The sequence below is a fragment of the Lemur catta genome, chromosome 19, assembly GCF_020740605.2.
Source record: "Lemur catta isolate mLemCat1 chromosome 19, mLemCat1.pri, whole genome shotgun sequence".
Classification (NCBI taxonomy): domain Eukaryota; kingdom Metazoa; phylum Chordata; class Mammalia; order Primates; family Lemuridae; genus Lemur; species Lemur catta.
This window is the reverse complement of record NC_059146.1, coordinates 16,044,626-16,072,130: the sequence shown is the minus strand read 5'-3', so window position 1 is coordinate 16,072,130 and position 27,505 is coordinate 16,044,626. Positions and strand designations below refer to the sequence as shown.

The window sequence follows — 27,505 nt, the reverse complement described above, 5'->3', positions numbered from 1 at the left end:
GGCTAAGACAATATGTAGATTTATCATCTAAAGCTTGATAGTCACCAAAAGGCATTCATTCATTGATTTATTGAACATTGAATGAGCAGACGCTGTTAAGTGCTAGGACTACATTGTTGAGCCAAAACAGACAAGGCCCCACCCTCATGTACCTTGAAAAGCAGTGAAGGCAATGAACAAAGAGCCATACAGGGAAGTGTAGAGTCACGCACTGTGAAGAAGGGGTACAAGTGAGTTGTGACAGTTTGTAACTGGGAGGCCACAGCTGGACATGGGACCCCATAAGAGGCATCCTGCACAGGTGATGTTTGAGCTAAGACCCAAGGAATGAGCTGGAATTACCCAGGTGTAGCGATGTGTTGTGAGAAGGTTCTAGGTAGAAGTGTCCGAGTGAGTGAAGGCCCTAAGACAAGAGGGAGGTCAGAGGTTCGTGGAACCGGGAGTCAGCGAGTGTGGGTGGTGCAGACAGTGAGGGGAGGGGTGTGGGATGACACAAGGGTGGCAGGTAGAGGCCACCTAAAGTGAAGGCTTGGGGACTTCGTGCTGAGAACAGTGGGATGTCGGTGGTAGGGAGGTTATTTGAAAGTTGATCAGATTTGTGTTTCATCGTCAGTCACTCTGGCTACTGTGTGCAGAACAGGCAGGACGGGGGCGATGGGAGCAGGGGAGGAGGTGGAGGGCAGTTAGGGGGCGACTGTGGTGGGATTATGGGAGCTTTGACTTGAGAATGAGACAAAGAGAAGTAGATGAATTTGGGGGGGTTACCAAGAATTCAAAATCAATAGCTCTCAGTGATGGAGAGGAACTAGGGAGCAGAAGAGACAGAACTGAAAAGATGGTAGTGGCACTCACTATAAGAGGACCAGGCCTGATCACGGACAATGACAAGATTTGTAAAACTGAGCCTAAGATACCATACTTTTAGGATTACTGCTTTCTGACACATTCTGGGCATTCTAAAAGAATCTGACCAGGAAATGTTTATCATTCTTTTACATAGTCTTTTCATACCTATGTTTCTTAGTAAGTCATTATTTTTCCCTTTAACCTATTTTTTAGCAAGTCATTTAAATATGATGATCATTAACACAATGTGCATTTTTTACTCCTACAGCTTTTCTAGGTATACCTTTAAAACTATTCTTTCGTTTTTTTCTACTAGTTGATTCATTTTTCTAATCTATTCTGTTCTAGAAGGTTCATTCATTCTATTTGTTCTAGGGTTCATTCACCCTATTCATTCTAAGGGTTATGAGTGTCTTGTATAGCTGAAAGTCCCTTGCAGGTACAGACACGGAGATGTCTAGATGTCTGTGCCTGCTTAGTGTCCTGTATTTAAGGGCACTTATTCACATGGTTTATACTGAATAAATTCTGGGGTTCAAACCAGTAATTTAAAAGTTCAATGGACTACACCAATTTTCACAGGTCTGTGTTTTTCTCTTTGTAATGGAAGGTATAGAGTGGCATAAGACCAGCGGATTTTATAGACAAAGAGAATATCAACTTTGCAACAGGCATAGGGAGTATAATTTTAAAGCTTGCATATGCAAGAACTAATTATGTTTTGAGTATAATTTGGTTTGCAATGTCATTAATCCCTCAAGCATTTACCGAGCACCAAACTGTATGCAGCACCATTCAATTTTGCCCAGGGAGTCAAAAACACACTATAGTTTCTATCCTTGAAGAGTTCTGATTTAATAATACGAGAAGACCCAAGGCTCAGAGAGATCTAATACTTCCCCTAATATTGATTCATTTATACAACACATGTTATTGAGGGCCTACCGTGTGTCAGGACCATCTGTTCTAGGGGTTGGGCAAGTCACCTACATCTTCCTCTTTGTGAACAAGGCACTTGCTTCCACGGAGCTGACAGTTTAGTGGCAGAAAACAGACACTGACTCATCTAATAAAAGAGGTGATCTCAGAAAATAGTTAAGTGATAAAAAGAAAAATAAAGCAGGGTAAAAGGATCAACAGTGATGGGGGTGAGTATTTCAGACAGGGGAATGAACAAAGGCTTGCTGAGGACGTGACAGCTAGACTAATGAAAAGGAGTGAGCCATTAAAGGAGGGAGGATGTTTCAGGCAGGGGGAACAGTAAGTGCAAAGGCCCTGAGGCAGGAGTGTCTTCAGTATGTTTGAGAAACAGCGAGATGGTCAGCGTGCTTGAGGGTGAAAGTAGAAGAGGTGAGAGCAGAGAGGTTGTGTGGGTTCAGGTCATGCTGAGCACTGCAGGCATCACACGGACTTTGGCTTTTACTCTGATTCAGCAGGGAAGCAATTGGGATGTGAGAGCCGAGGAGCAGCAAGAACTGTTCTGAGTTTTACAAAGATCTGCCCAGCAAGGGTGTATGCAGTACACCTGTGTGTAGCAGCAGCAGCAGTGGTGGTGAGTATGTAGCAGTGAGATCGGTTACAGGAACAGTACAGGAACACATGTGAAAGATGACGGAGAGGCCAGGTTAGCTCAGCCCAGGTCCGATGGACCGCAGGTGGAGAGAGTGAGGAAGAGAGGAGCCTAGGACTGCTCCCAGGGTTTTGGCCTGAGGATTTGAAGGAAGACAGAAAGAGATCGAGGTGGGAGCAGGCTGAGAGCTGAGGAAATCAATAATTCATTTCAGACAGATTACGTGTGAGATGCTTACACGTGAGCCACCCAAGTGGAGAGAGATTATGGGTTGGCTGACAGCTGGATATACATGTCTTTAGTTCAAGGAAACAAAACAGGGATAGAATTTTACATCTCAGAGTTGTCATCATATGGACGACATTTAAAGTCATGAGACGAGACAAGATCATCTCAGGAGTGAGTGTGGAGAGATCGGGGAGGGAGGAGGGCAGTGGTGGCCCAGGGTGCTTGCCCCATGCTGTGCGGGAAGATGAGGGGGCTGAGTGAAGCCACAGAGACAGGTGGCCCTTGAGGCAGAGAAGTGAGAGAGAAGGTGCCCTGGACATCAAGTGGAGACAGCACTTTGGAGATGAAGGCAGTGATCACATGGGTCAAATGCTGCTGGCAGGCTGGGCAAACCAGGGCTATGAAGTGCCCACCAGACTTGGCAACGTGGAAGGCACCGGATTCCTCCACAAGGGCGGTCTCAGTGCTGACAGCTGTTGGGTGGATTCTGAATGCAGGTGCGGGCAGCTGTAGCCACTGGGCTTCTGGTTCCTTGCCTGTGTGCACAAGCACCTGAAACTCCCTTGCCCAAATCCCCTTCATCTCTCTCTAGGCCCCACCTCCCTTTATTTCTGCACCTCGGCTCCCAGTTCCCTCCGTCACGGGGCCTTCCTTAAATCCCTCTAGTCAAATGGAACTCCCATAGTATTCACCTTGTTTCAAATTATTCATTGGTGACTATGTTTAGATATTTGTTGAGTGGATGAGTCCTTGGATTAATAGAAATATGCTATGTGAACCCACACAGAATAAGACAAATTGCTATACAAAAGTATGGTGTTGTTACTCCCACTACTAAAGCATAAGAATCGCTAAACGAGAGCATCCCAAAATGGAAGCACAACCACACAGAGTGCTGAATGGTGTGCCAGCTGAGAAAGGAGCCATGCAGCAACGCCAGGTGCTGAGAGGGGACTTGACTGTGGTTTAGGGATCTGGGCTCTGGGCCCAGCTCTGCCACTGAGCCGTGTTACCTTGGGCAAGGCACTTCAAACTTCTGGGATGTCATGTCTTCACCTTTGAAATGAGCAGATTGTGTCACATAATCTCAAAGATTCTTCCACCTACCTGGGTTTATTCTCATTTTAGACACTAAGGAGTGGTATTCAGAGTTACTTGTGCTTGTGTCCTTTCTCTCTACTTGAACTATAAAATCTCTAAGGACAGGTCTTTGCATTAAGAAGAGGGTCCTGGTAGATGCACACTAAATATTTTTTTGATTTAGTAGATCATAAGGATAAATCCTCTTTGGTCTATGAAGTGTCCAGTGGTCCATGCTTAGTGACCTCCCTCTAATCTGCCACATCTCCCTCTTCCCCAGTCACCTGAACATTCAGTCATTTACTCTGAGTTCCTCCTGTGTGCAATATTCCTGAGAACTACAAAGGCTCATGACCCAAATCTGCCACTAATTTTGTGTCTCTTGACTTGCTGGCTTGGAGTTGAGAAAATCAAGATACGTGGTCTAAAAAACAAGATAAAATATTGGAATGGAACTATCTTGGATAATCTTGCCCATGAAACTTGCAGAAAGTAGTAGATGTGTCAGCTTATGGAGAGTCATGTATGCCAAGCTCAGACTTTGTGCTCAGAAGTATTAATCTACCATGTCTGGGGTGTCCTGGAGGGGACAGAGTGTGAAGAGAGGGAGACCAGTTAGAAAACTGAAGAAGTAGTGCACACAGGGGGTGGTGAGGGCCTGGACTAAGAAAGAGACAAGAGATGGGGCCTGGGAGCCTGCACTTCCATGGCCCCTTTGTTAGAGATAGTCCTTGAGACAACATATCTAAGTTGACACCCACTCTGCTTCAGGTACCTATGCCAGAGATGTTACCTGCATACTGGGAGCCCAGGATATGGGGCTGGGGTAGAGACAGACAGAAGGCATGTTCAAGGGCAGTGTGCTAAGTGCTATCCAGGATGGGGCAGCACAGAGGAACTGACAGATTTCCTCCCTTTGCCTCTGCAGACTTGCTTTCCTGCTCAGCCCTCCAGGAGGCTGACCAACATGGGCTACACCAGTGGGTTCCCTTGTTCTTGGCTTCTGGCCCCATATCAGAGGGGAGGGGGAGAGCGGGGTCAGAGTATTTATTCCTTTCACTGCAAGAAGGTTAACCTTGGGATAGTTGTGCCCCTCAACCAAGAGTCACCACCACTCCTGTCAAGGTGGTCACTCCTGCAGGGCTCTCTCCTTCTAGGTTCTGGTTTCTACTCTCTTCTTCCCTCTTAGGCCTAACCCATAAGAGTCCTAGTATCATGACCTCTTGTGGTTTCCCGGTACCCCAGCCAGACCTTTGAAATTAGTTCCTTCATCCCAGTCTGGGTGTCTCTCCTATTCTTGTTGGGATCCTCACTAACACATTGGACTTTTGAAATAAGAATTTGCAATTCTTTGGGACATCTTCCCTTGTAACAGGCATGGGGAACCTGTGGCCTTCTAGGTCCTTAAGTGTGGCCTTTTGACTGAATCCACATTCTACAAAACAAATGATTTTATTTTTATTAATACAGTTTTGTTTGTCTTTTATATTTATATTTTATTTTAAATATGAATGTATCTAAAATACCAAAAAATAAAATAAGTTTCAATGAAATAATCCTTCCAGATTGACCAGCACAATTAGAACATTACTAAGCCATAAAGGCTAAATTAATGGCTGCTATGCTCATGATTTAGTTTTAACTTCCTCCGCCTGACTGGCACCACTACCGAATGAGGCTGGTTGGTGAGAGTTTATGGGGGTCGAATGTGCCAGTCTGTTATCAGCTTTTGACAGTGCTGTACTGTTTCTGTTTGAGGTGGAATTTGTGAATAGTTGCACAGTTCGACAGTATTTTTTAATTCTGTCTGCTTAACAGCTCATCATGTCAAAGAAGACCAAGAGAACGCTGAAGGAAGAAAACAGATTTTTTTTTAATGAGGATTGGGAATTGCAATATTATCTTGTTTCTGCTAAAGATAAGATGATTTGCTTGCTTTGTGATACTGCAATGTCAACATTAAAGAAAATCAATGCTCATTAGCATTACAACACTCATAAGGACCACAAATATTGTAAATTAGAAGAGAGGCAAGAAAGGTTGTTTTGCAGAAATTAAAAGATGAAAAGCAAAAGCAAAGACAATTCTTTCAAGCAGCAATAAGACCTGGAAATAGTGCCACTGAAGCAACTTATAAAGTAGCTTATATGCTCGGGGAAAAAAGGGAAGCCAGTCAGTGATGAGGAAATTGTGAAAGAATGTATTGTCAAAGTTGTAGGATTCTCAGATCCTGATAACATTTCAAAGTATTGTACAAACAACTGCTTCTTTCGAGGAGAATCATAACTGATCAGCAGCATGAATTAACCTTTAACTTAACAGAACAACTTCATGCAATACTTCAAAAGTAAAATATTAATATATATTATTCAATCACTTTGGATGAATCTGCTAATACTACTGACTTGGTGCAGGCTTTATACTTTGTTTGGGTCATAACAAAAGATTTTCTTTGCTATGAAGAGTTACTTGGTTTGGGCACTCTTGTGAACAGAACATGGGAATAGATATCTTCAAGAACTTTCAAAATAAATGTTGTGAAGTTGGACTGAATTTGGTAAATTTAGTGAGTGTATATATAGATGGTGCACCTTCCATGGCAGGAAACCAGGAAGGATTTATTGCACAGATTTTAAAAAAGTGTTTAACAGACCCAGATGCTCTCATTTCTTTTCATTGTATCTTGCATCAGCAAAATCTCTGTGCTTAAGCTATTTTAAGTGACACTTTGCAACAAGTTATAAGTAATGTTAACTATATTCATGCAAATGCAACATGGCATTATCAGTTTCTTTCATAACATGCTAAAGTTGAATGATGAGGTATTCAGTATGGATTTGCCCTATCATTCTAAAGTGCGTTGGCTATCACAGGAACTGGTGTTAGCCAAATTTTTTTTTTTTCTGCAAGAACATATAGTTAAATTTTAAGAATAACAAAATCAGCAATGTGAATTATTGAAATAAGATTTCTATAGGAATGCGGCATTTCTGTGTGATATATAAAAATAAAACCACTTGAATATTTCTTTGCATGGTAAAACTAAGTCTATATATGATACATGGCAAAAAAAATTCAAGCATTTTGAAAAAATCTATCTTTTTTCAAAACACTCCTTCTTCAAAAGGAAATTTTAGATGAACATTTTCCCCAGTTAGCAAAGGCCATTGATGAGCAGGATGATATATACGACTCGTTTGAAGAATACACAGCTGTTATAGACTTATTAACTGGAGAATACAATGAAATGTTTGCTGACTTTGAGAATCATGATACCACATTCAAATTAGCATTTCAGCCTCACCTAGTTGGTATCACCAAGGCACCTAAAGAACTACAAATGGAATTTATTAAGCTTTCAGTAGATGATATTTTAAAATCATTGGTTGATGCTAAGAAAGATCCAATTGAAATGTGGAAAAATGCAGTAGAATACCCACGCCTTCAGCAACATGCCTGAAAAATGCTTTCTTGCTTTTCAACCACTATTCCTGTGAATCTACATTCTCCTACCTAACCCAAGTCAAGATGCTCTTAATGTCACAAATGACTGACACCCATCTAGAGGATCAACTGACTGGGGACCTCCATGCTGCAACCAAATATGCAAATACTTTCCAACAAAAAGCAGACACAACAGAGTCATTAGAAGGTTAGTTAACTTTAAAATTAACAAATAGTTTTCATAAATTATTAAGTACATAGTACTTAGATTTTTACAAAATCGTGTACATTTTTAAGTATATCTAATTGAAGTTTGTTGAATGTGGCCTTATTTGATTATAACTAAATTAATGCAGCCTTCCAACATGACAAGGTTCCATACCCCTGACTTATGATATTATGAGCTCTTCCATGAGGAATCATGTCTTTGCTAACTTTAATTCTATCTCTTCCCACCTCACTGTCTAGCACAGTTTCCATCCATAGTGGTTGTTTATCAATTTTTTGTTAAAAGATGTGAATCTCTCCTCAGTGACAGCCATTCATTTGACCCCAGCTGCCCATACGTAGTTCTATCTGGAATATTCCCTTCTCAGTCCACACCTCTCAGGGAAAGGGCTGCAGGTCCACTTGCCCCTTCACCTTCCAGCTGTTCTCACCTCCCTATTTCTCTACCAAGTGGCCAAATGCTCCCATGAAAGCCTTTTCCTGCTCAATACCCTAAAGTTTACAGTTTTCACATCAAGGTCAAATGCATGTGGCCTTAGAAAAGATTGTCAATTTCTCTCCACCATAATTTCTAAGACTGCAGAATGAAGATAAAAATAATACTAACTTCACAGGATTGCTGGGAGAATATAAACAAATGTGACATCCTGTAAAATTTTTCTTTCCCATGAAATATTATATATCAGTGACCATAAAGAAAAAGCAAGTTCTCTCCACCTCACCTTACTTTGACTGGTTTCCAGGAAGTAAACACTACTTTAAAACATTGATCAGAATAATAATAGCAACTGACTCAACCTGAGCATTTTCTCCGGGCCAGGAATGGTTCTAAGAGCTTTATATGTCATCTCATTTAATCTCTACAAGAACTCTATGTAGCAGGACATACTTCATCCCCACTTTACAGATAAGGAAAAATAAGGGCACAGAGAGATTGAAGTGACTTGCCCAAGGTCAGGAGCCAGAACGGAAAACCAGAAAGCTTGACCCAAAGCCACTCTGCTGTGTTAATCCCTTCGCTATATCGTTTCACTTGCTTGCATTCCCTGCGACATCGGGTGAAGACAAATCACAGAGGTGCAGTGGGCCACAATGAATAAGACATCACGTGGAAATTATGAAGTGACTAAAAGTGAAGTGTGCGCTCTTGTGGAAATTCTTGTGAATCATAATTCAGCTTAGGTGTTACAACTGCAGAATTAAAACCCATTCCATTGTGTCTGGGTAGCTGCATTTTTAGCATCTCAGTGTCGCCAGTTCGTGGTGTGAACTCACCTGAACTTAGCGCGTGTTCCACTTCCTGCATGATCACCCTGGGGAAGATGGTGGTGGTCTTCGTGTCGACCAGCTCACACATCACCTTGCTTGACACGGTGGTGGGGGGCGTTTTCTCCTCGGGCGCTGGCTCCCCCGGGGTATGTGCGGTGGGGCTGTGGCCAGGGCTGGGCTCCTCTGTCGGGGACGCCGGGGCCGCTGCAGCTTCCGTGGGCGGCGTGCCGGCCACGGTGGAGCTGTGGCTGGCGGTGACGGGGGCAGAAGAGGCGTCAGGTGGTGCAGGCGACAGGGACGCGGGTGACGAGGCTGGAGCTTGAGGGGAGGTGAGCGCGGGAGGCCCGGACGGGGACGGCGACGACGCCGTGGGCGGCAGGCTCGCTTCGCGAGTGCCCGCGCCGCCTTCCCCGGGTGTGACCGTCAGGCGGACGCCACCGCTTGTTGACAGGGACCCGGGAGGAGAGGAGGCTGCTGCGCCTGTGAGTTCGCAGCCGGACACGGGGCCGGTGGTCTTCTCCCCTCTGGGCTCCACAGACGTGTTGTCGGGAAGCGGAGACGTCGGGGTCGGGGCCGCGGCTGAGGGCGCCCCGGTGCCGTGAGGGCCGCAGGTTGGGGTGGCCGCGACCGTGGCGGCGGTCTGAGGAGAGCTGGTCCCGAGGGCGGGCGACGGGGCGATCGTGGCCGGAAGAGACACCGGCGAGGGGGCCGAGGTGGGCGCGCTCTGCACCCTCCATCCTGCGGAAGAGCCAGGACAAACGCGGTTAATACGGGAAAGCTTCATGATATGTTGCCCTGCGGCTGTTTCCCAATATTTTCACGGGTATTTCTCATTTTGCACCGTGTCCTCCCCAGTGGGGAAGGCAACTTTTAAATTTTTTTCTTCCCACTAATTGCTCTCGTCCTGCGAGTCTCAGAAGGAGCCAGCCCGAAGGCTCGGTCAGAGAAATCAGTCAGCTCCAGACCAGCCAGTACGTGCTAGGAACTAATCTTGTCCCCTGCTTGCTTAAAACCGTGTCCTCAGGGAATGGGGCCCTCTGGGGAACTGATTTATGGGAGTTTGTCTGGACTCAGGGGCCAGCGCCACGACGCCGCGGGATGCCAGGCCACGTGTGGGGACAGAGACGGGGGTTGGAGATGAGCGTGGTGCCCGGAATCCGGGCTTCAGTCCTGCTCCGCCCACAACTGAGGGGCTCACTGATTGGCTGCTCCCTGCCAGAGGAGCTCCCTGATTGGCTGCTCCCTGCCAGAGGAGCTCCCTGATTGGCTGCTCCCTGCTTCCGGTGCTATCTGTTCCGCACTTAAACCCAGCCACGCAAGGGCTACGGGCCTGCCCGCGGGGATGGAGAAATATGTGACCACATTTTCTTCTGAGGAAGGAAAAGGGGGAGGTCCCAGGATAAAAGCTGGAAGGAGTAATCTGAGGTTTGGAAATATTTTCTGAGACTGGAAACCAGTTGTCCCAAATTCTAGCCTGAGGTCCTTATCATCATATCATTTTGCCAAATGTTCTCCTTCATGTTTTGTAAGATTTAGAGCTAGTTTCCTTTCTTTGTTCCTCGCTTCCTCCATTTACCCATTCAGTTTCATTCATTCATTGATTCGCCATTATTTGATAAACGGTGCTAGTACTCTGCTTGGGCTTGGGATTTCACTTTTCAGGTAATACATCTCTTGACTGCCCCCCACGCCTCTTTTATCATCCCGCAACTAGTTTTCACCCCAGCCCCCAGCAGCTTTTCCATTTCAATAGGGGGGACCCATATTTGCTAAGCTGCTCAGTTAAGAACAGACACATCACCCTTCATGCCTCTCTTTCCCTCACACCCTACATCAAATCCTTAGTGAGTCATGATGACTCTACCTTGAAAATATGATCCCAATCCAACCACTTTCCACCACCTCCTCCATTATCTCAATGTCACCTGAGCCACTACAGTTGCTAGCCAAGACGACTGCAATAGTCCTAGTTGGGCTTCTGGCTCCCAGGTTTCCTCCCTTCCAGTCTGCTTTCCGATCTTCTACAGTGGTAAGTCAGATCGTGTTCTCCCACTGATCAAAACCCTCCAAAGGCGTTCTGTTGCACTTAGAACAAAACCCAAAATTGCTTCTCTCTGTCATCCCATTCTCCTCATCATTCTGATTGGTCTCTACTCAAATATCACCCCCTCCTCAGAGGAGTCTTCCCAGACAATCCTGACTAAAATCCTTGTGACTCCAGCTCCTTGAACATTTAAAAAAATATTTCTAAAAAATTTTTATTGTGGTAAAATATACATAACACTTACCATTTTAGCCACTTTTAAGTGTATAGTACAGTGGCATTAATTGTATTCATGTTGCTGTGCAACCATCATCATTATCCATCTCTAGAATATGTTCATCTTCCCAAACTCAAAATCTGTGCCCATTAAACAACAACATTCCATTACCCCTCTCCCCAGCCCCTGGAAACCACCATTCTACATCATATTGTCTCTATGAATTTGACTGCTCTAGGTATCTCATATAAGCAGAATCGGACAGTATTTGTCCCTTTATGACTGGCTTATTTCACTTAACACAATGTTTGCAAGTTTCATTCATGCGATAGCATGTGTCAGAATTTCCTTTCTTTTTAAGGCTGGATAATATTCCATTGTATGTATATATCACATTTTGTTTATTCATTTACCCATCCATGGACGCTTGGATTGTTTCCACCTTTTGGCTATTGTGAATAACGCTGCTATGAACATGGGTACACACATAATGTGTTTGAGTCCTTGCTTTCACTTTTTTTGGGCATATTCCCCGAAGTGGAATTATTCGATTATATGGTAATTCTATGTTTACATTTTTGAGGAAATGCCATTCCCTTTGCTCATTTTTGTTTTTTGTGATACTAGTAGCATCTTCCTAAAATTCCACATTTATTTATTCACTTATTTGTTATTTTTTACCAGAATGGAAGCAAAAATAGGGCACAGTGACTGGGTCTTATTCATTGTTGTTTTCTCTGAGCCTAGGACAGAGCTAGGTCATAAGTGCTCAATAAGTACTTGGAGGAGGAAGGAAGGAAGAGTGGAAAAATACATTAACCTAAGAACCTTATGCATGAATACTCTCAACATTTCTCCACTTGCTTCTACATATCACTTAGTCATTGCCCTATCCATCGTGGCTTCCTCAGGTAGAGCTGCCTACCTGGTGTTACTTGAGGGCAAAATCCTCACTTAAAGATCACCTTTACTCTTTGTCATTCCAACACAACATATGCCTATGGCTGATGTCTTGTTAGGTCTTCAACTTTTTAACCCAGCCTACTGTGGGGAGATTTCCTTGGAGGTGGCATATAGGTAAAGGCCAACCATCATCAAAAGTCAGAAGGAATAGAACATGGGCTAGATGCCAGTACAGAGGAAGGGAGAAAAGACCAAAGGGAGGCATTCGGGTTACCTCACCATGCTGCCACACAACAGATTCAGATGCTGACGCAAAGTTGTGCTACAGAGTTTATCCTGAATTTAACATTTGGATTATCATCAAAATAATTGATTTTATTTTATTTAAAAGGGGTTGGCCAAGACAATAAACTACAGGAGAATTACCTTCCTAGTAAACAGGAGGATAGACCTCTCCACTTAGGCCACATAATATTCCATACTCATGGTCTTTTGGCAGCAGTGAACTATCAATAGTTTTGGGATAAATACAGATCAAGAAATCTTTGAAATATGGGCAAAACAAAAGTTGGTACAAATATTATTAAAATACTGGATCTTCATAGATGACCTTTGGAGCTTACTGGCTTTGCATTCTGGCAGTTCCTATGTCTGATTGAAGATTATGTTTTTTTTTTTTTTTTTTAGAGGTGGGGTCTTGCTATGTTACCCAGGCGGGATTCAAACTCTTGGGCTCCAGTGATCCTCCCACCTCAGCCTCCCAGGGAGCTGGGACTATAGGTGTGCATCACTGCATTGGGCCTGTTTGAAGATTCTAAGGGCAAAAAATAACAATGTTTAATTATTGCTCATAGCATCATATAATAGATAAGCAGACGGAGGCATAAAATGCCTCGGTCTGATAATCAAATCAAGGAGTCTTTGGAAACCTGAGATAAATAAGGAATAAGTCATATACAAAGGAGCACCAATTCATTCACGCATTTATTGAGTAGCTTCTACATCAATAGCTTTGCCCTCAGAAAGTTAACTATCTAGTAAGACAGAAAGGATACCCAACTTCCTGTTATATGATGAGATAAGTGCTAGATGAAAGTAAAACCAAGTTTTAATGGGAGCCCTGAGGAAAGATTAATAAATTTTGTATGGGGACCATGGAACGTAAAAATGCACAAATGTCATTTTCAAGTGACATTTACAAAAGTCAGAGAAGAGATGACATTTGAGTTGGTTCTAGAAAGAATAAGAATGCACAAGATGCCACTTAAGATACATGATGTTCAGGGTGACACACCTGAATTTGCATTTCCAGGGGAGCTAAAAGCTGTACCATGGAAATCATTACAGTGCTGAAAATGACATGCTCCAGGAATTGGTTTTGTTGCTGGAGACATCCATTTTCTTGTTTAATGTTTACTAATATACTGTTATAATTCCTATCATACCTGCTTCCAAAGAGGACTGGAGGTGGTCATTCATTTCCCATTGCTATCTACTGAGTACTTATTTAAAGAACTTTACAGTCTAGTTCAAGCAATTTCTACTCCTAAAAAGCCAACAAGGCATGAAATTGTGTGACAACATTGCTTATCTTCACTTGAGCAAGGCATTAAAGTCTCTGTTTTGCCCTATTTGATGGTACATTCCAGATTGCCCTCACTCATGGTGGGTCTTTTTTTAGCACAAAGATAGCCAAGGCTGAGGTGTCCTGACTCTCCTAGAGAATACTTGCTGTGGTAGTCTACTTGGACTGTCATAACTAAATGCCATAGACTGGGTGGCTTAAACAACAGAAACTTACTTCTCATAGTTTCAGAGGCTGGAAAATCCAAGATCAAGGTGTTGGCTTACTTAGTTTCTGGTGAGGGCCCTCTTCCTGGCTTGCAGATGGTCACCTTCTAGCTGTGTCCTCAAGTGGCCTTTCCTCTGATGGCATGTGAGTGAAGATAGAGAGTGAGCTCTCTAGTGTTTCTTCTTGTAAGGGCACAAATCCCATCATGAGGGCCCCACCCTCATGACCTCATCTAATCCTAATTATTAATACATCCTAAGGCCCATGCCCAAATACCATCCCATTGGGCGCTAGGACTTCAGCATTCAGAATCACTGAGATCGTCTGAGAAAATATGGTTTCTGCTTTCTAATAGGTAGGACTTGTGTTTTCAAAGGAATACCAAACCGAATAAGTCAAACAGGTAAGAATGTGTATACTTTCCTGGGATTTCAAGGAAATTCTAGAGCTAGAGAGGGCCTCAGTGATGAGTGAGTATAACTCCTCATTTTATAAATCAGGGGACAGGCACAGGGAGGAGAAGTGATGCAATTGACCGCACACGTCTGAGAGGAAGAAGTGGACAGCATTTGCCTGGAAAGAACTGTGTAGGGACAGAGTCACACCAGAACTCCCACCCTCTGATCGCCACTGAACCACAGTGCCCAGACTCAAAAAAGCTGGCAGGACTTTAGCAATCACCATTACAGAGCAAGCCAGGGGAGTCTATGTGAGACTGGGCAGCCAGATAAGTTTAAAAGAATGTAGTCCCCCTATACACCTTCCCACACAAGGAGAACCACTTTTATTTGAAGAAAAGAATCAAGTTTTAATATTTCCTTGAGAAACCAGGATGAAGAAACTGAATCTATTAACTTCTCAGAGGTGAATGAGCATTGTTTCAGAACACAGTGACACTGCCAGATATGGCGAGCCCTGCCTGGGCAGTGACACACCACGGTCACGAGATGCCACAGGGAAGGAAATCTCTTCTGCTTACCCTCCACATGAGGTCTATGGGCACCATCACCAACATAATCTGAAACTCCTCCTTGTAAGAGCTTATCACAATGCCTGACGCAGAGTAAGAACTCGAAAAATATTATTTTGTTGACCTATGTCTAGTTGGAACCTGGGCTCAAAAGTCCTCACCTCTAATCTGCTAATGATTCTCAAAAGGTGCTTTTCAGGCACTCAGAGGGAGACAGTCGCTCCTCCTGGCATCAGCTGTGAGCCTCAGGGACGGAGCACTTCCCACATCCTTCAACAAAGCAAGAGGGACTGGGTCTGTCAGCGTCCCAGAGGTACTCTCTGGGCTGATGCCCATGAAAGCCAAGCTGCTTCGCACACCCACAGAACACATCAGAAAGGGAAAAAGAAAAATATAAAACCCCAGCTAAATGTGATTTGTATTTTTCCACCTTATTAAAAAAAAATCAGAAACTTCTGGGGCAGTTTTGATATGACATGTATCAGGCTGAGTGGCTCCAGCAGGCGAAAGCAGCAGAGGAAATTGCACAATCAGGGATGCTTACCTTGTTATTTTCAGACGAGCTGGCCTACCTTAATCAGTGCTGTGAGGCACAGGCCAGAGCGCACTCACTGGAATGGCATTCTGCTATTATTTTTAAATTGTGTGTATCACTTAGGTTACTTTTTAAATATTCCATGAGACTTTTGTTTGTGTAGGTCCAGTTCAGCAACTATGTATGGAAGCCTGCTGTGACCAGGGCACCCAGGTATCTAAATGATGTGGAGGAAGGCACATTGGAAAGGAGATACATTCATTTATATTTAATGAAGCCTTTTCATTGACTGCTGCAATTCAGCTCTATTTTTCTCTCATGTATGTTAATGCTTAATGTCTGCTACCCCTGACCTCTCTGAATAAAATCCTCTGAGGTTGGAACAGTCATGTTTCCTCTTCTACTACCTTTTCTCTACGCAGATCTGTTTTGTTAAGTATGCTGGAAGGAAGGGATTGGTAAGCAAATATGTAACGCACCAATGTAAGGTTTTCATGAATTATGATCTCTGCCCTTCACCTCTCTTTCTGCCTCTTGAACTGTCTTCCAAACTGCAGGTTTTAAAACTTACAGAGTCAGGATGTAGTTCCTAGAATCTGAAGATCACTGTCCTCTGTAGACATCTAAATGGAAATGAAGTTTGCTGCTCACTTGCGTGTTCGAGGCTGGAAGTGCTGAGGCTGAACCTGAAGCTCTGAAGTCTCTGTCTGGCTTTGAGGGTCTCCAGGTCATACTTCTTTGGATAAACCACTTCTCCTCTTTGAGACCCAGTTCCTCTGATTACTAACCCTCTTCCCGTCAGGGACACTCAATGCGGTACTGGGCATCTTTGCTGAGAGGGGCCACTTTCAAGACTGGGATTGGGTGGAGGATGTTGATGGAACCACTCTGCACGGCAGGACCCCACTCATCACCGGAGACCCCAGGAGAGGACTGTGTGTTTTACTTTCTCATGGAACGTTTTCCAAGTCCTGCTGTATTGTCAAAGACTGGCAGGCAATTCTAGGGGAGTAGGGACCTTGCATCCATCCTTTCCATGAACAAAGGAGGGCTGGGGAATGGGAACTCAGACACTGGGAGGTCACAGCAACACACGCATGCTTCTAGCTCACACAGAGATACAGATAGCATAACGCTAAGGTGGGACAAATATTATTTCCAGTTTCGGTGTCACTATGGTAACCTATTAATTTTGTAGGATTGAATCTTTCTGCAAAAATGTTCCTCATAATGAACTAAATGAGTTGAAATCAATATGGAGAACCATGCTTTCCATAAGAGACGTTATGGGGGTAATGAATTTTAATCAAACACTTTAAAAGACAAGGGGAACTGGCTGTTTGAAGAAACTCCATGGCAAATCCTCATTTAATGTGATTAATTACCTTCCCAATGTGTCTCTTGTGTAAGAAGCTTTTAGATTTTTAATTTGCCTAAAAAATCTGGACTCTCTTATGCTTTTGTTACCTAACACATTCACTACTTCAGAAAGAAGCAGCTTGTTCTCCTTACTCACAGAGTTTGCATCTCTGCTGAAAATAACATAAATCACTGCTTGGATACACACAGCCACACAAACATCATCTTCAGGGTTTCATTTGTTAACAAGCCTCCAACTGCTGCTCCCCTCAGTAGCTCTCCAATGCCTGCAGCACAGCCACTCTACTAAAGAAAGTGTTTGCAACGCCAACTGGGGAGGTGTCCCTGGCACTGTTATTGGAATACAGCATATTCTGATGAAAATCCTCGGGAACTATTAAAATGCTACTCTGCAGCCATCGCTGACATATGCTATTAAACACATCAATCTGGAAGGACAGAATCTGGCGACATGAGCTTACTCGGGTGAATTGCAGAAGCTGTATAAAAATTGGCTCTGTTGGTAATGGAACTCAAAGAATAATATGGCTCTTGGTATACTTGTTTAGAATAAATTTATAAAAGTGTCACTGCCTAGGAAAAAATATTCAAGAAATACCCCTACCCATTTTAAACCTTATAAACCACTTTTTTCATATATTCCTATGCTCCCTCTGGCAATGTTGGGATTATACAGTGACACCCCGAATATACACATGCTTAATTCGAGGCAGAGTAAGCTCTACCACGTGACTTTATTACAAAAGTGAGTCTCAGATCTTCTATGCAGCCTTGGATTTTCTCTTACATTCTAGTCCTATATGTCCTAATGCCTTTTGGGTTTTACACTCAAAGTCAATAAGTCTAACATCTGACTTATCTTTCCTCATCAAACCAGCTCCTTGGGGTTCCCTCATTTCTGTCATCACCTTCCCCCTTATCCAAGTTCTAGTCCAAAATCACACAGCTCGCAAGAGGCAAAGCTGGGCTTTGAGCTTAGATGTATCTGGCTATTCCAGTAATCCCTACGGTTCTTTTTGAAAGAGGATTCTATTCCTATAGACATGGAATCTACTAAGGCAAGTACTTTGTTTGCAGTGGGGTGAAATATTGTCCTACACACACACACACACACACACACACACACACACACACACACACACACGCCCTTCTAAGTGAGCCACAGAGTAAAGGAAGTTTTCCTGCCCAGCAAACATACAAATTCCTCATAGAGCTACACAGTGAAAATGGGTGGGTCATTCTTTAGGCCGTAGGATAGATGCTCAGATGTACTTTGGCAGGGACTATCTGACAGCCAGATTACTGATATACCTTCTCTCTAGCTCAGAGGCTGCTTTTAACACGACAGATTCACATCTCACCTTAAAAGCCCTTGGTAACTGTTAGGTTGCTGCAGGCTGAAACACAAGCACTTTGGCTTGGTACGGCCGTGGGGCTGTAATTGCATTCACAAGTCTTCAGCCAGAAAAATCTACCTTTTACTAAATCCTTATGAAATAATGATGTCTTTGAAAGACCAGAAGTAGCATTTCTATTTGCTGTGTAATTGACTCAAACGCACTTCAGCTTTGGCTCCTCTCTCTGAAACCCACTGTCTAAGCAAGCAACAGCACAATATAAAAACTACAAGCAGACTTTCTGAAAGAGGCAGAGAAATTTACTTCTCCTACCTACGTACAATTGTACACACAACCTAGAAAGGAGTATGTCTGGTAATAATTTTGATTTGTTTCACTGTAATAAAACAACAGTTAGTCTAGGTAAAAAAAACTACCAAACACAGGGAGGAAAGCAAAATTCTCTAAAAGTGGTAAAATGTGCAGGAATTAGCAAGTCTGAATCCCCAGCCTCATTCTCAAATGATCCCAGATCTTTCCTTAATATAACTGCTATTTACAGATAAACAGCAGAATATTCAATATCTTTCATTTATAACTATTAATACCTATAATGAACTCAAATATATTATGAAAGCGCTATGTCTGTTTTCATGCTCCCAACTAACAAAGGAAGGGGCCCCTGTGGTCACACCTGAACACTGTGATCCTTCCTCCGACCACAGCTGATTGGACTAGGAGTAGACACCTTACCCAAGCTGGACCAATCAGATTCCTTTATCCAGGAACTTGTATTTGGGACTGAGACACTAGGCAGTCTGTCAGGATTAGTGCTTGAATTGGGAAGACATCTTCCATGCGCATAAAGAAGCGGAAGCCAACTTGCAGATGGAAAAGAATGAAGCAAATATGAAAGAGAAGCACAAATACTATTGAGCATTTAATATCTGTTAGGTCCTATCTCATTTAATGCTCACAGAACTCAATGAAACTCAAGTGCTTACTGCAAGGAAACTGAGGCAAAGAGAGATTAATGGAAGTGGCACAGCAGAGATGTGAAGGTAGCAGTCTGACTCCAGAGCCCAGCTTGTTAACCACGACATCATACTACTGCCCTGGACCCGCAGAGCAGGCACAAGGGATCTCACGATCCCAGAGAAAAGAGCTGGCTGGCTTCCTTAGTGAGCAATTTCCTGGTCTTGCCTGAGACTTGTCTGACCTTTCTGTCCATGGATATTATGAGGGAGACCAATGTCTTTCATTAAATTCTTCCTCCTTTGCTTAAATAGTGTCAGAGGTTTCAGTTACCTGCAACCCCAAAGTCCTGTACAACAGCCCTGCCCCCGTCACGTCCATACCATTGTGTTAGGCCTAGCATTGCATTGAGCTTCCTGTGTATATACTCACATTCCTGTTTCCAGCAACCTCCTCTGCTGTTCGAGTTAGTTTTCCACACACAGACACACATGCACAGCACGTTTCTGCACCTCCTTCTATACTGTCCATACAAATCAGTTACTTATTTGTGGAAATGTAGAGAGAATAATGCAAAAGGTTTGGAGGAAAATGTCTGGGACTTCATTTAATGGATGGGGCTTGTTAAATCACCAGGAAAGAGTTTATTGTGAGCTGCTATTTGTAATATCTGAAGTTAATGCTTTCAGGCAGTTCAAACACTAGCTAGAGAAAGATAATTAAATCTGTGTTTTGCCTTTCATACTGCAAAGAAAACTTTTCCAAACAACTGGGAAAGGTAAAATCTAGCCAAATCCATTTTTTTTTAACCAGGAAAGTGTTTTGGCAAGCTTTTGCTAGCATTTAAACATCTCTAAATCTTAAAAATGGATTATTGCGTGCCTATGCATTGTCAAAATGCCATCTCTCAGCATTATTGTTATTAAAAGAAGAAAGCAAAACAATGAATTATTTTCTTAGGTACGTGATTTAAGTCTAGTCCACGTGGTTCTTGGCTTCCTGCTGAATGAAATGAGGCAGCTGTGTATTGAGCTCTGTGTTCAGACAGATCAAGGTTAAGTCACTGCCCACCATCCAGCAGCTGTGCAATCTTGGGCAAGTTGCCTTTGACATTAAACAAGTTACTTTGCTACTTTCCTTTCTCTGAGCCTCGGTTTCTTCAATTATAAAATGGGAATATAGTAGTGTCACCTTCACAGGATTTCAGTGAGGATAAAATGGACAGCCCATTGTTGAGAGAGGCAATCCGTCATGGGCCCAAGCATCAGTACCCATCCTGCTGAGCGTGCCAAACTGCAAGACCTAACCGCGTCCTGTGACGCTGAGCTATTTCTGTAGTCCCAAAGCCAATTAAGTAGGTCGTGGGGACAGAGAGGGACTCCCATATGACCACTAACTCCCCAGGGGAAGGAGCTACTTCTAGCTACTCGTTCACTACTTGCTAGAAAAGGTGCTCAGCCCTCAGCCCCAGGTTCCTCAGCTGCAGCATGATTGCCTGCAGAGCCACTTCCTGGGCCCTCCGTGTCCTATGGGATTTAGTGGCAGAGGAACCAGCCACTGAATGTGATGCTCCTGCTGTTTTCTGTGCTGTAAACAAAAGCTGTCTTGCTCTGATCCACTGAATCTCATCGTCTACTTAGGGAATCTATGGAGTTGTGGAAGCCAGCTTTCCTGCTTGCTTATCCACGTCATTTGGATCTTTTCTGGAGTCCTGTCACTCCTTGCCATTCTCTGTGACAGGGATTGGCATTTTTTTTTTTTTATAAAGGACCAAATAGTAACTATTTTAAGCTTTTAAGGTCACATATAGTCTCTATTGTATACTCTTCTTTGTGTATTTTTTTCTTTAACAGCCTTTCAAAAATATAAAAACCATTTTTAATTCACAGGTTGAACAAAAATAGGGCTGGGTTTGACCCCAACTCTTATGAGGCTGGGTTCTTCCCTGATAGTCATGGGTAAACTTAAAACAGTATGTGCTATAGTAATGAAAATTCAAAAATTATTAGTTATTCTTACACTTAATGCCTTTTGTGGTGTTGTTAATCTCTAAGCCTAAGGAAACCCTGCTGGTATTTCAAATAATGTTCCCAAATAATGGAGAACTTTCTAGCACACATATATAATACATAGAGACTAGTTCTTTCCCTTCCTGTAAATGAGTTCTGTTCCTTGGAAACAGGACAATTCTTTAAGTCAGGTTTGCCAACATGTGCCAAGAATAGGTTCCAGGTATGTGTGTAGACATTGAACTCCTGAACTGTCAGGGCAGCTGGTCACCCAATCTGTTTACTCCAGGGCGCTGTGCAAATATTATCCTTCTATGTGTGGCAAGGCATGAAAAAGGTTGTTAACCCCTGCTCAGGCCATTAAGTTACTGTTTAGTAAAGTACGGCTTTGGCATATAAGGAAGTTGTCAATGCTCAGACCACTGTTTGCAAAGAGAGAGGGCCTGGTGTGGAGCTGGGTGGGGACACGTGGTTCCCTCTCTGATCCCGGTGAGGTGACCGCAGGATGGCTGCTCCTCATAGGACGGAGAAACTCCTAAGTCACACTAGCTGGTTAACTCTTAATGGCCCAGATAGTCTCTGGGGAGAAAGATGATCAAAAACAGCCCAGAAAACATCAAGGACATACAGAATGAAGACGACGAGAGGTCCTGAAAGATGGCTGAACAGAAGGGGGAGGAGCAAGGTGGAACGGCAAGCCAGAGGGAATGAATGAATGACTCGGTGTCCCCAAGTGTCCAGGCCCTGGTTCTAGTTAACAGGCAAACTCTCCAGGCCCAAACCTGAGAAAAGCGCTAGCCACTGTCCCACCGTCCCATGACGCCGCTGCGTCACTGAAGTTCTGTGACAACGACCCTGAGTCATCCAGAGACGCAAGAAGGATGCACAGTCTGTTTTGTCTCCTGAGTCAGAAAAGCAGACGTTGAAAATATTTCCTTCAAAAAAAGTCATAAATTAAGATTTCAGAAACTTCCTCCATGAAAGGACAAAGGTTTTAGTTTTCTGAAAAACTTGATTCCCAGGCCATATTCAGTGACCGAAGCCACAATAATCTACCATGTACTGAGATCTAGAGTGGCTCTCAGGGGACGTGAGGGGTGGGTCAGATGGACGCTCTAGATGACCCTCGTGAGACTTGTGCTGGTCTTGAGCCATAGTCAGTTCCTCTAATTTTCCCTCTAATTCATTATAGTATAAGATTCTGAGATGTCACTGTAGATATATGATGGCATCTGGTTCCTGGAACAATTTTTTTATGGTGTCGGTGGTGAGGTAGGGCAGGGGATCCAATTTTTTTCCTGTTACAGTGTTAACAGAAAGGTAGGAAAAGATGCACAAGACTAAATGTACTTTACGGGGTCAGAGAGCCATCCTCTGAATAGCGAGCTGATTGACTCAGGGGCGATAAATGATTTTCTATATAAAAAGAATTAGAACTCAACTAGACGTGTCTTGGAATAATGGTAATTTAATTCAGGCATATCAGTGGGGAAATTGCTTTAGAATTTTTTCTTCTAAAGTTTGATGGAATGTCTCAGAAAAGATTCCTGAAGGGAACTGTTTCTGAGAGATACATTGGAAATACAGGGCCATTGCCTCTGGAATAAATTCATATTCACCAGTGGTAGCAGAGCTTCAAACCTTGATCCCAGGCGTCAGTGACTTCGTTTCAAAAATATACTCAAGAGCTAAGGTTGAACAGTGGTGAGCTTTGGGGGGAGGGAAGAGCAAGTTTCTATTAAAAAAAAAAAAACCATTTGTTTGCCTGAATTTTCTAATTTTCTACAATACCTACATATTGCAACTAAAATAATGCAAAGCTCATTTAAAAAAAAAAAAGAAAATTATACCCAAACCATTGTGAAGGAAGATACAATTACGCAGAGGTTACTTAACTACCGATTTACTTGTCTCTCCTAACCACGTTAATCTAATTAATACAACAAATGCAGTCAAAGGTAACTCAGTACAAGTGTTCTCTAGTATGTACATGCCTATAAAATTTCCGGGAAATATCAAAATCTAGTAAAGAATATTCTTTCCCTTGTATTCATAGCCATGGTTAGGTCTTTCAACTACCCCAAAACTCATGAAGTCCATCAAGGAAATTGAGATCACTGAACTACTTCAGGGTGGAGCTTCGCACCCCATATTTTTGTTTTGTTTTGTTTTCCAGGAAGAAAAGTCTCAATTTAACATGACTGGGAAATGCAAAACTCTCATTAACTACACGGTCTGGCTGTGACTAATTAGAGCTCATTTAACTCTAAAGCTGAGCTAAAGATGCTCTTTTTTTTTTTTAAATGGTACATCAGAATTTAATTCATTTAACAGGGGCTGCGATGTTTTAAAAATTGGATGCCATGGTCTACCATAGCTTTGCAGAGGCTGCGCTGACATTCAAAGGTTAGGTGAAAGGGGAAATGTGCAAATTATCTCAACGGACATAAAATGGAAGCATCAGCTTTCAGGGCAGGGCAGTGCTGGACAAAGTCTGAGATGTGGTGGAGTGAGGTGGCAGGGCAGTTGCAGTGTCTAATGCTGCCTGTGTTACTCTCCCTGGACTGCCATAAAAAAATGCCACAGGTTGGGCATTTTATTGCTACACAATAGCAATTTATTTTCCTATATTTCTGGAGGCTGGAAGTCCAAGGTCAGGATGCCGTGTAGTCAGGTTCTGATGAAAGTCCTCTTCTTGGCTTGCTGATGACTACCTTTTGGGTGTGTCCTCACATGATGGAGAGAGAGAGAAAGAGAGAGCAAGCTCTCTAGTATCTCTTCTTATAAGCACACTAATCCATCATGAGGGCTCCACCCTCATGCCATCACCCAAACCTAATTACCTTCTAAAGGCCCTATCTCCAAATACAATCACATTGACGGTTAAGGGCTTCAGTATACGAATATTGGAGGGGACACAATTCAGTCCACAGCAATTCTCCTGAAAGTTATCCCCTTAGGTGGCCAAATTTTGGGAAGTCACTATAACATTTGTTTCCACATTCAATTTTCTCTACTATGGTTACAATCACCTCCATATTCTATGCTAATAAACCCTAACAGAGAATGCAAAAATTCTGACAGGCTAATATTGAGAATAAAAGCTGTAAATGTTTCCATGCCTCCTGAGCTTGAATGAGCAGAAGCAGATTGGCACAGATATGGAAGTCTAAGCACTGGACCAGTCTTTTCTTGGATGCTATGCGACAGTTTTCAGTGGCCCATCCTTCCAGGGTATCTTTGCTATGTCTGTAGGGAGCTGGGAATCTGTGATGGTTAATTTCACGTGTCAACTTGACTGGGCCACAGGGTGCCCAAATTCAATATTGTTTCTGGGTGGATGGAGCCTGTGGGGGTGTTTCCAGATGAGATTAGCATTTGAATCAGTGGGCTCAGCAATCTTGCCCTCCCCAAAGTGGGTACCCATCCTCCAGTCTGTTGAGAGCCTAAATAGAACAAAAGGCAGAGGAAGGAGGAATTTGCCCCTCCTTATTCTGCGTCACTGCTTGACATGGGGCATCTCATCTTCTCTGGCCCTTAGACTGAATTACACCTTCAGCTCCCCTGGTTCTCAGGCTTCAGACTCCCACTGAATTACACCACTGGCTTCCTTGAATTTCCAGTTTGCAGAAAGCAGATGGTGGGACTTCTCAGCCTCCATAATGACATGAGCCAATTCTCCATCATTTAGGTTGCTGCAAAAGTAATTACAGTTTTAGCATTGTTGAAATTTGCCCTTTGATACTGGAATACATTCTTAAATAAATGTGGTCACGTTATACATCATTTTAATGTGCATTTCTCGCTTTATGTTTTTTTGCTAATGACTTACTACTTGCTATTTATTTTATATTTATTTTAGACTAAGGAAATGATGTTAGACAAAAAGCAAATTTGAGTGATTTTCTTATTCGAGTTCAAAATGGGTCGTAAAGCAGCGGAGACAACTCGCAACATCAACAATGCATTTGGCCCAGGAACTGCTAACGAACATACAGTGCAGTGGTGCTTCAAGAAGTTTTGTAAAGAAGACGACACCTTTGAAGATGAGGAGCACGGTGGTCGGCCATCGGAAGTTGACAACAACCAGTTGAGAGCCATCATCAAAGCTGATCCTCTTACAAACTACACAAGAAGTTGCCCAAGAACTCAATGTTGATCATTCTATGGTCGTTCGGCATTTGAAGCAAATTGGAAAGGTGAAAAAGCTCGATAAGTGGGTGCCTCATGAGTTGACTGAAAATCAAAAAAATCGTCATTTTGAAGTGTTGTCTTCTCTTACTGTACACAACAACGAACCATTTCTCAGTCAGATTGTGATGTGCAATGAAAAGTGGATTGTATATGACAACCAGCCATGACCAGCTCAGTGGCTGGACCAAGAAGAAGCTCCAAAGCACTTCCCAAAGCCAAACTTGCACCAAAAAGAGGTCATGGTCACTGGTGGTCTGCTGCCGGTCTGACCCACTACAGCTTTCTGAATCCCCGTGAGACCGTTACATCTGAGAAGTGTGCTCAGCAAATCGATGAGATGCACCGAAAACTGCAACGCCTGCAGCCAGCATTGGGCAACAGAAAGGACCCAATTCTCCACGACAACACCTGACCACACGTTGCACAACCAATGCTTCAAAAGTTGAACAAATTGGGCTATGAAGTTTTGTCTCATCTGCCATATTCAGCTGACTTCTCACCAACCGACTACCACTTCTTTAAGCATCTCGACAACTTGTTGCAGGGGAAACGCTTCCACAACCAGCAGGATGCATGCAGAAAATGCTTTCCCAGAGTTTGTGAAATCCCAAAGCATGGATTTTTATGCCACAGGAATAAACAAACTTATTTCTTGTTGGCAAAAATGTGTCGATTGTAATGGTTGCTATTTTGATTAATAAAGATGTGTTTGAGCCTAGTTATAATGATTTAAAATTCATGGTCTGAAACCACAATTACATTTGCGCCAACTTAATAAATCTCTCTCTTTCATAACACACACACACACATACACACACACGTAACATATTTGTTTCTCTAATCCTGACTAACACAGGATCCCAGTGTTCTGAAATCAGAGGGTGGTGGCCTGGGTTCCCCTGGCCAACACCTCGGGAATTAGTGTCAGGAGGGAGGAGACAGGCAGAATCGGCAGTATGGGTTTTCTACACCTGAAAAATGTATATTCAAGTTCATGGCCATCTCGAGGCTTGTACCACTGCAAGAGGGTCCCAGGGAGGATCTGAGGTTAGATTCTCCCAGATCTTCAGGGAAGGACTTTGTAGTCAATTTGTTCTCCTGTCCAGGGCTCAGATGCAGGTGAGGAGACCTGACCCTCCAATGGCCTCCAGAAAACAGAATGTCCCCAACTCCATCCCTGGACTGTGATTTCATCCTGGGGGTGGGAGGAGCTCCTTGGTTGTTTTCAAGACGCTGAGATCTTTATGGGGTAAATAAAAGTACTTTTTATAGAAGTATTTTATATGCTGAGATCATTTATTCTTTTAAACACTTTGAAAGTCTGTTCATATTTATTGGAAGGACATATTTTTCCATTATTCATACATATTCTCCAGCATCGCCTGGATGGCAGGTTTCATTAATTTTTCTATTTCAAGTGTATGTTACATATGATGTGTACTACTGCGAAAGCATCCAGATTTTACACTTTGTTGGCTGAAAAACAAAAACCAAAATAAAAATTCAAACCAACAAAAATATTAAACAAGGCTCCTAAAAGTAGTGCGGACATGGGAAGAAAGAGTGCATTTAAATACCTCCTAAGCCGGACTGTAGCAGGTGCTTTTTTTGCATTATTTTGTTTCATCTTCTCAATAACACTATGAGGCGTGATTGTCTCATTATTTACAAATGAGGAAACTGAGGCTCAGAGGACTAAAGATCCACATGGCAGACAAGGGGCGGGGCCAAAGCTTTTGACTGTTATCTGCTTAAAAGCAAAGTCCATGCCTTCTCTACTGTACCAGACTGCAGATGTCCTCAAGCCTCTTGTCCCCAAACTGTAAATCTTCATTTCACCTCGCTTCCTGGAAATGCGAGGCGCCAGCAAGACTACATCATCAAGGACTTAACATTTAAAATAAAATGCTCCAAAGAATTTAGAGGGTCACCTATTAATAGATTCAGACTGAGCCTATGTTACTTTCATAGGGTCTCTGCCTCAGAATTAGAAATCGTGGAGTACTACTTTGTGTATTCACCAAGAGAATTTTCACAAAGGTGTTAAAGTAAAAGACGAATCTCTCAGATAAAACTTTTGATTCGGAGAAGCTATTTACAGCAGAATGTCAAAGCTCGCACAATACTACTGAAGAGCTGCACTAAAAGACAGAATTTTGAGAACATTCAGATTCATCTTTAGATGTTTAAATAGGCGAGGATTTCAGAAAGGCTTTAACTCAGATGTGTGCTTCTTTCTGAAGGTATCTTATTGTTATGAAACATACAAATGCCAGCTCCATGCTAAACAGAGGGATTCTGAAAGAAACACACAGCGAGGTTTCAAAACCAAGTGAATGAATGTAATCGAAAGGGAAGTATTGTCACAGGCATTTTCTTTTCACATTGTAAAAAACACAACAAAACAAATGCAATGTTTAGGGCAAAAATCAAGCCTCCCCTACAGTAGACCAAGATCTTACAGATGCTCAGGCAACTCCAGAG

The 27,505-nt window shown here is 42.9% G+C and overlaps 1 protein-coding gene across 1 annotated transcript in view; it reads right to left on the bottom strand.

The window, feature by feature from the left end:
- Window positions 1–27,505, bottom strand: part of PARM1 (prostate androgen-regulated mucin-like protein 1) — a 74,586-nt gene that overhangs the window by 23,361 nt on the left and 23,720 nt on the right. Inside the window, exon 2 of the mRNA XM_045532824.1 lies at window positions 8,672–9,403. Within this exon, the coding sequence (XP_045388780.1) occupies window positions 8,672–9,403 (732 nt within the window). The remainder of the gene's footprint in view (window positions 1–8,671; window positions 9,404–27,505) is intronic.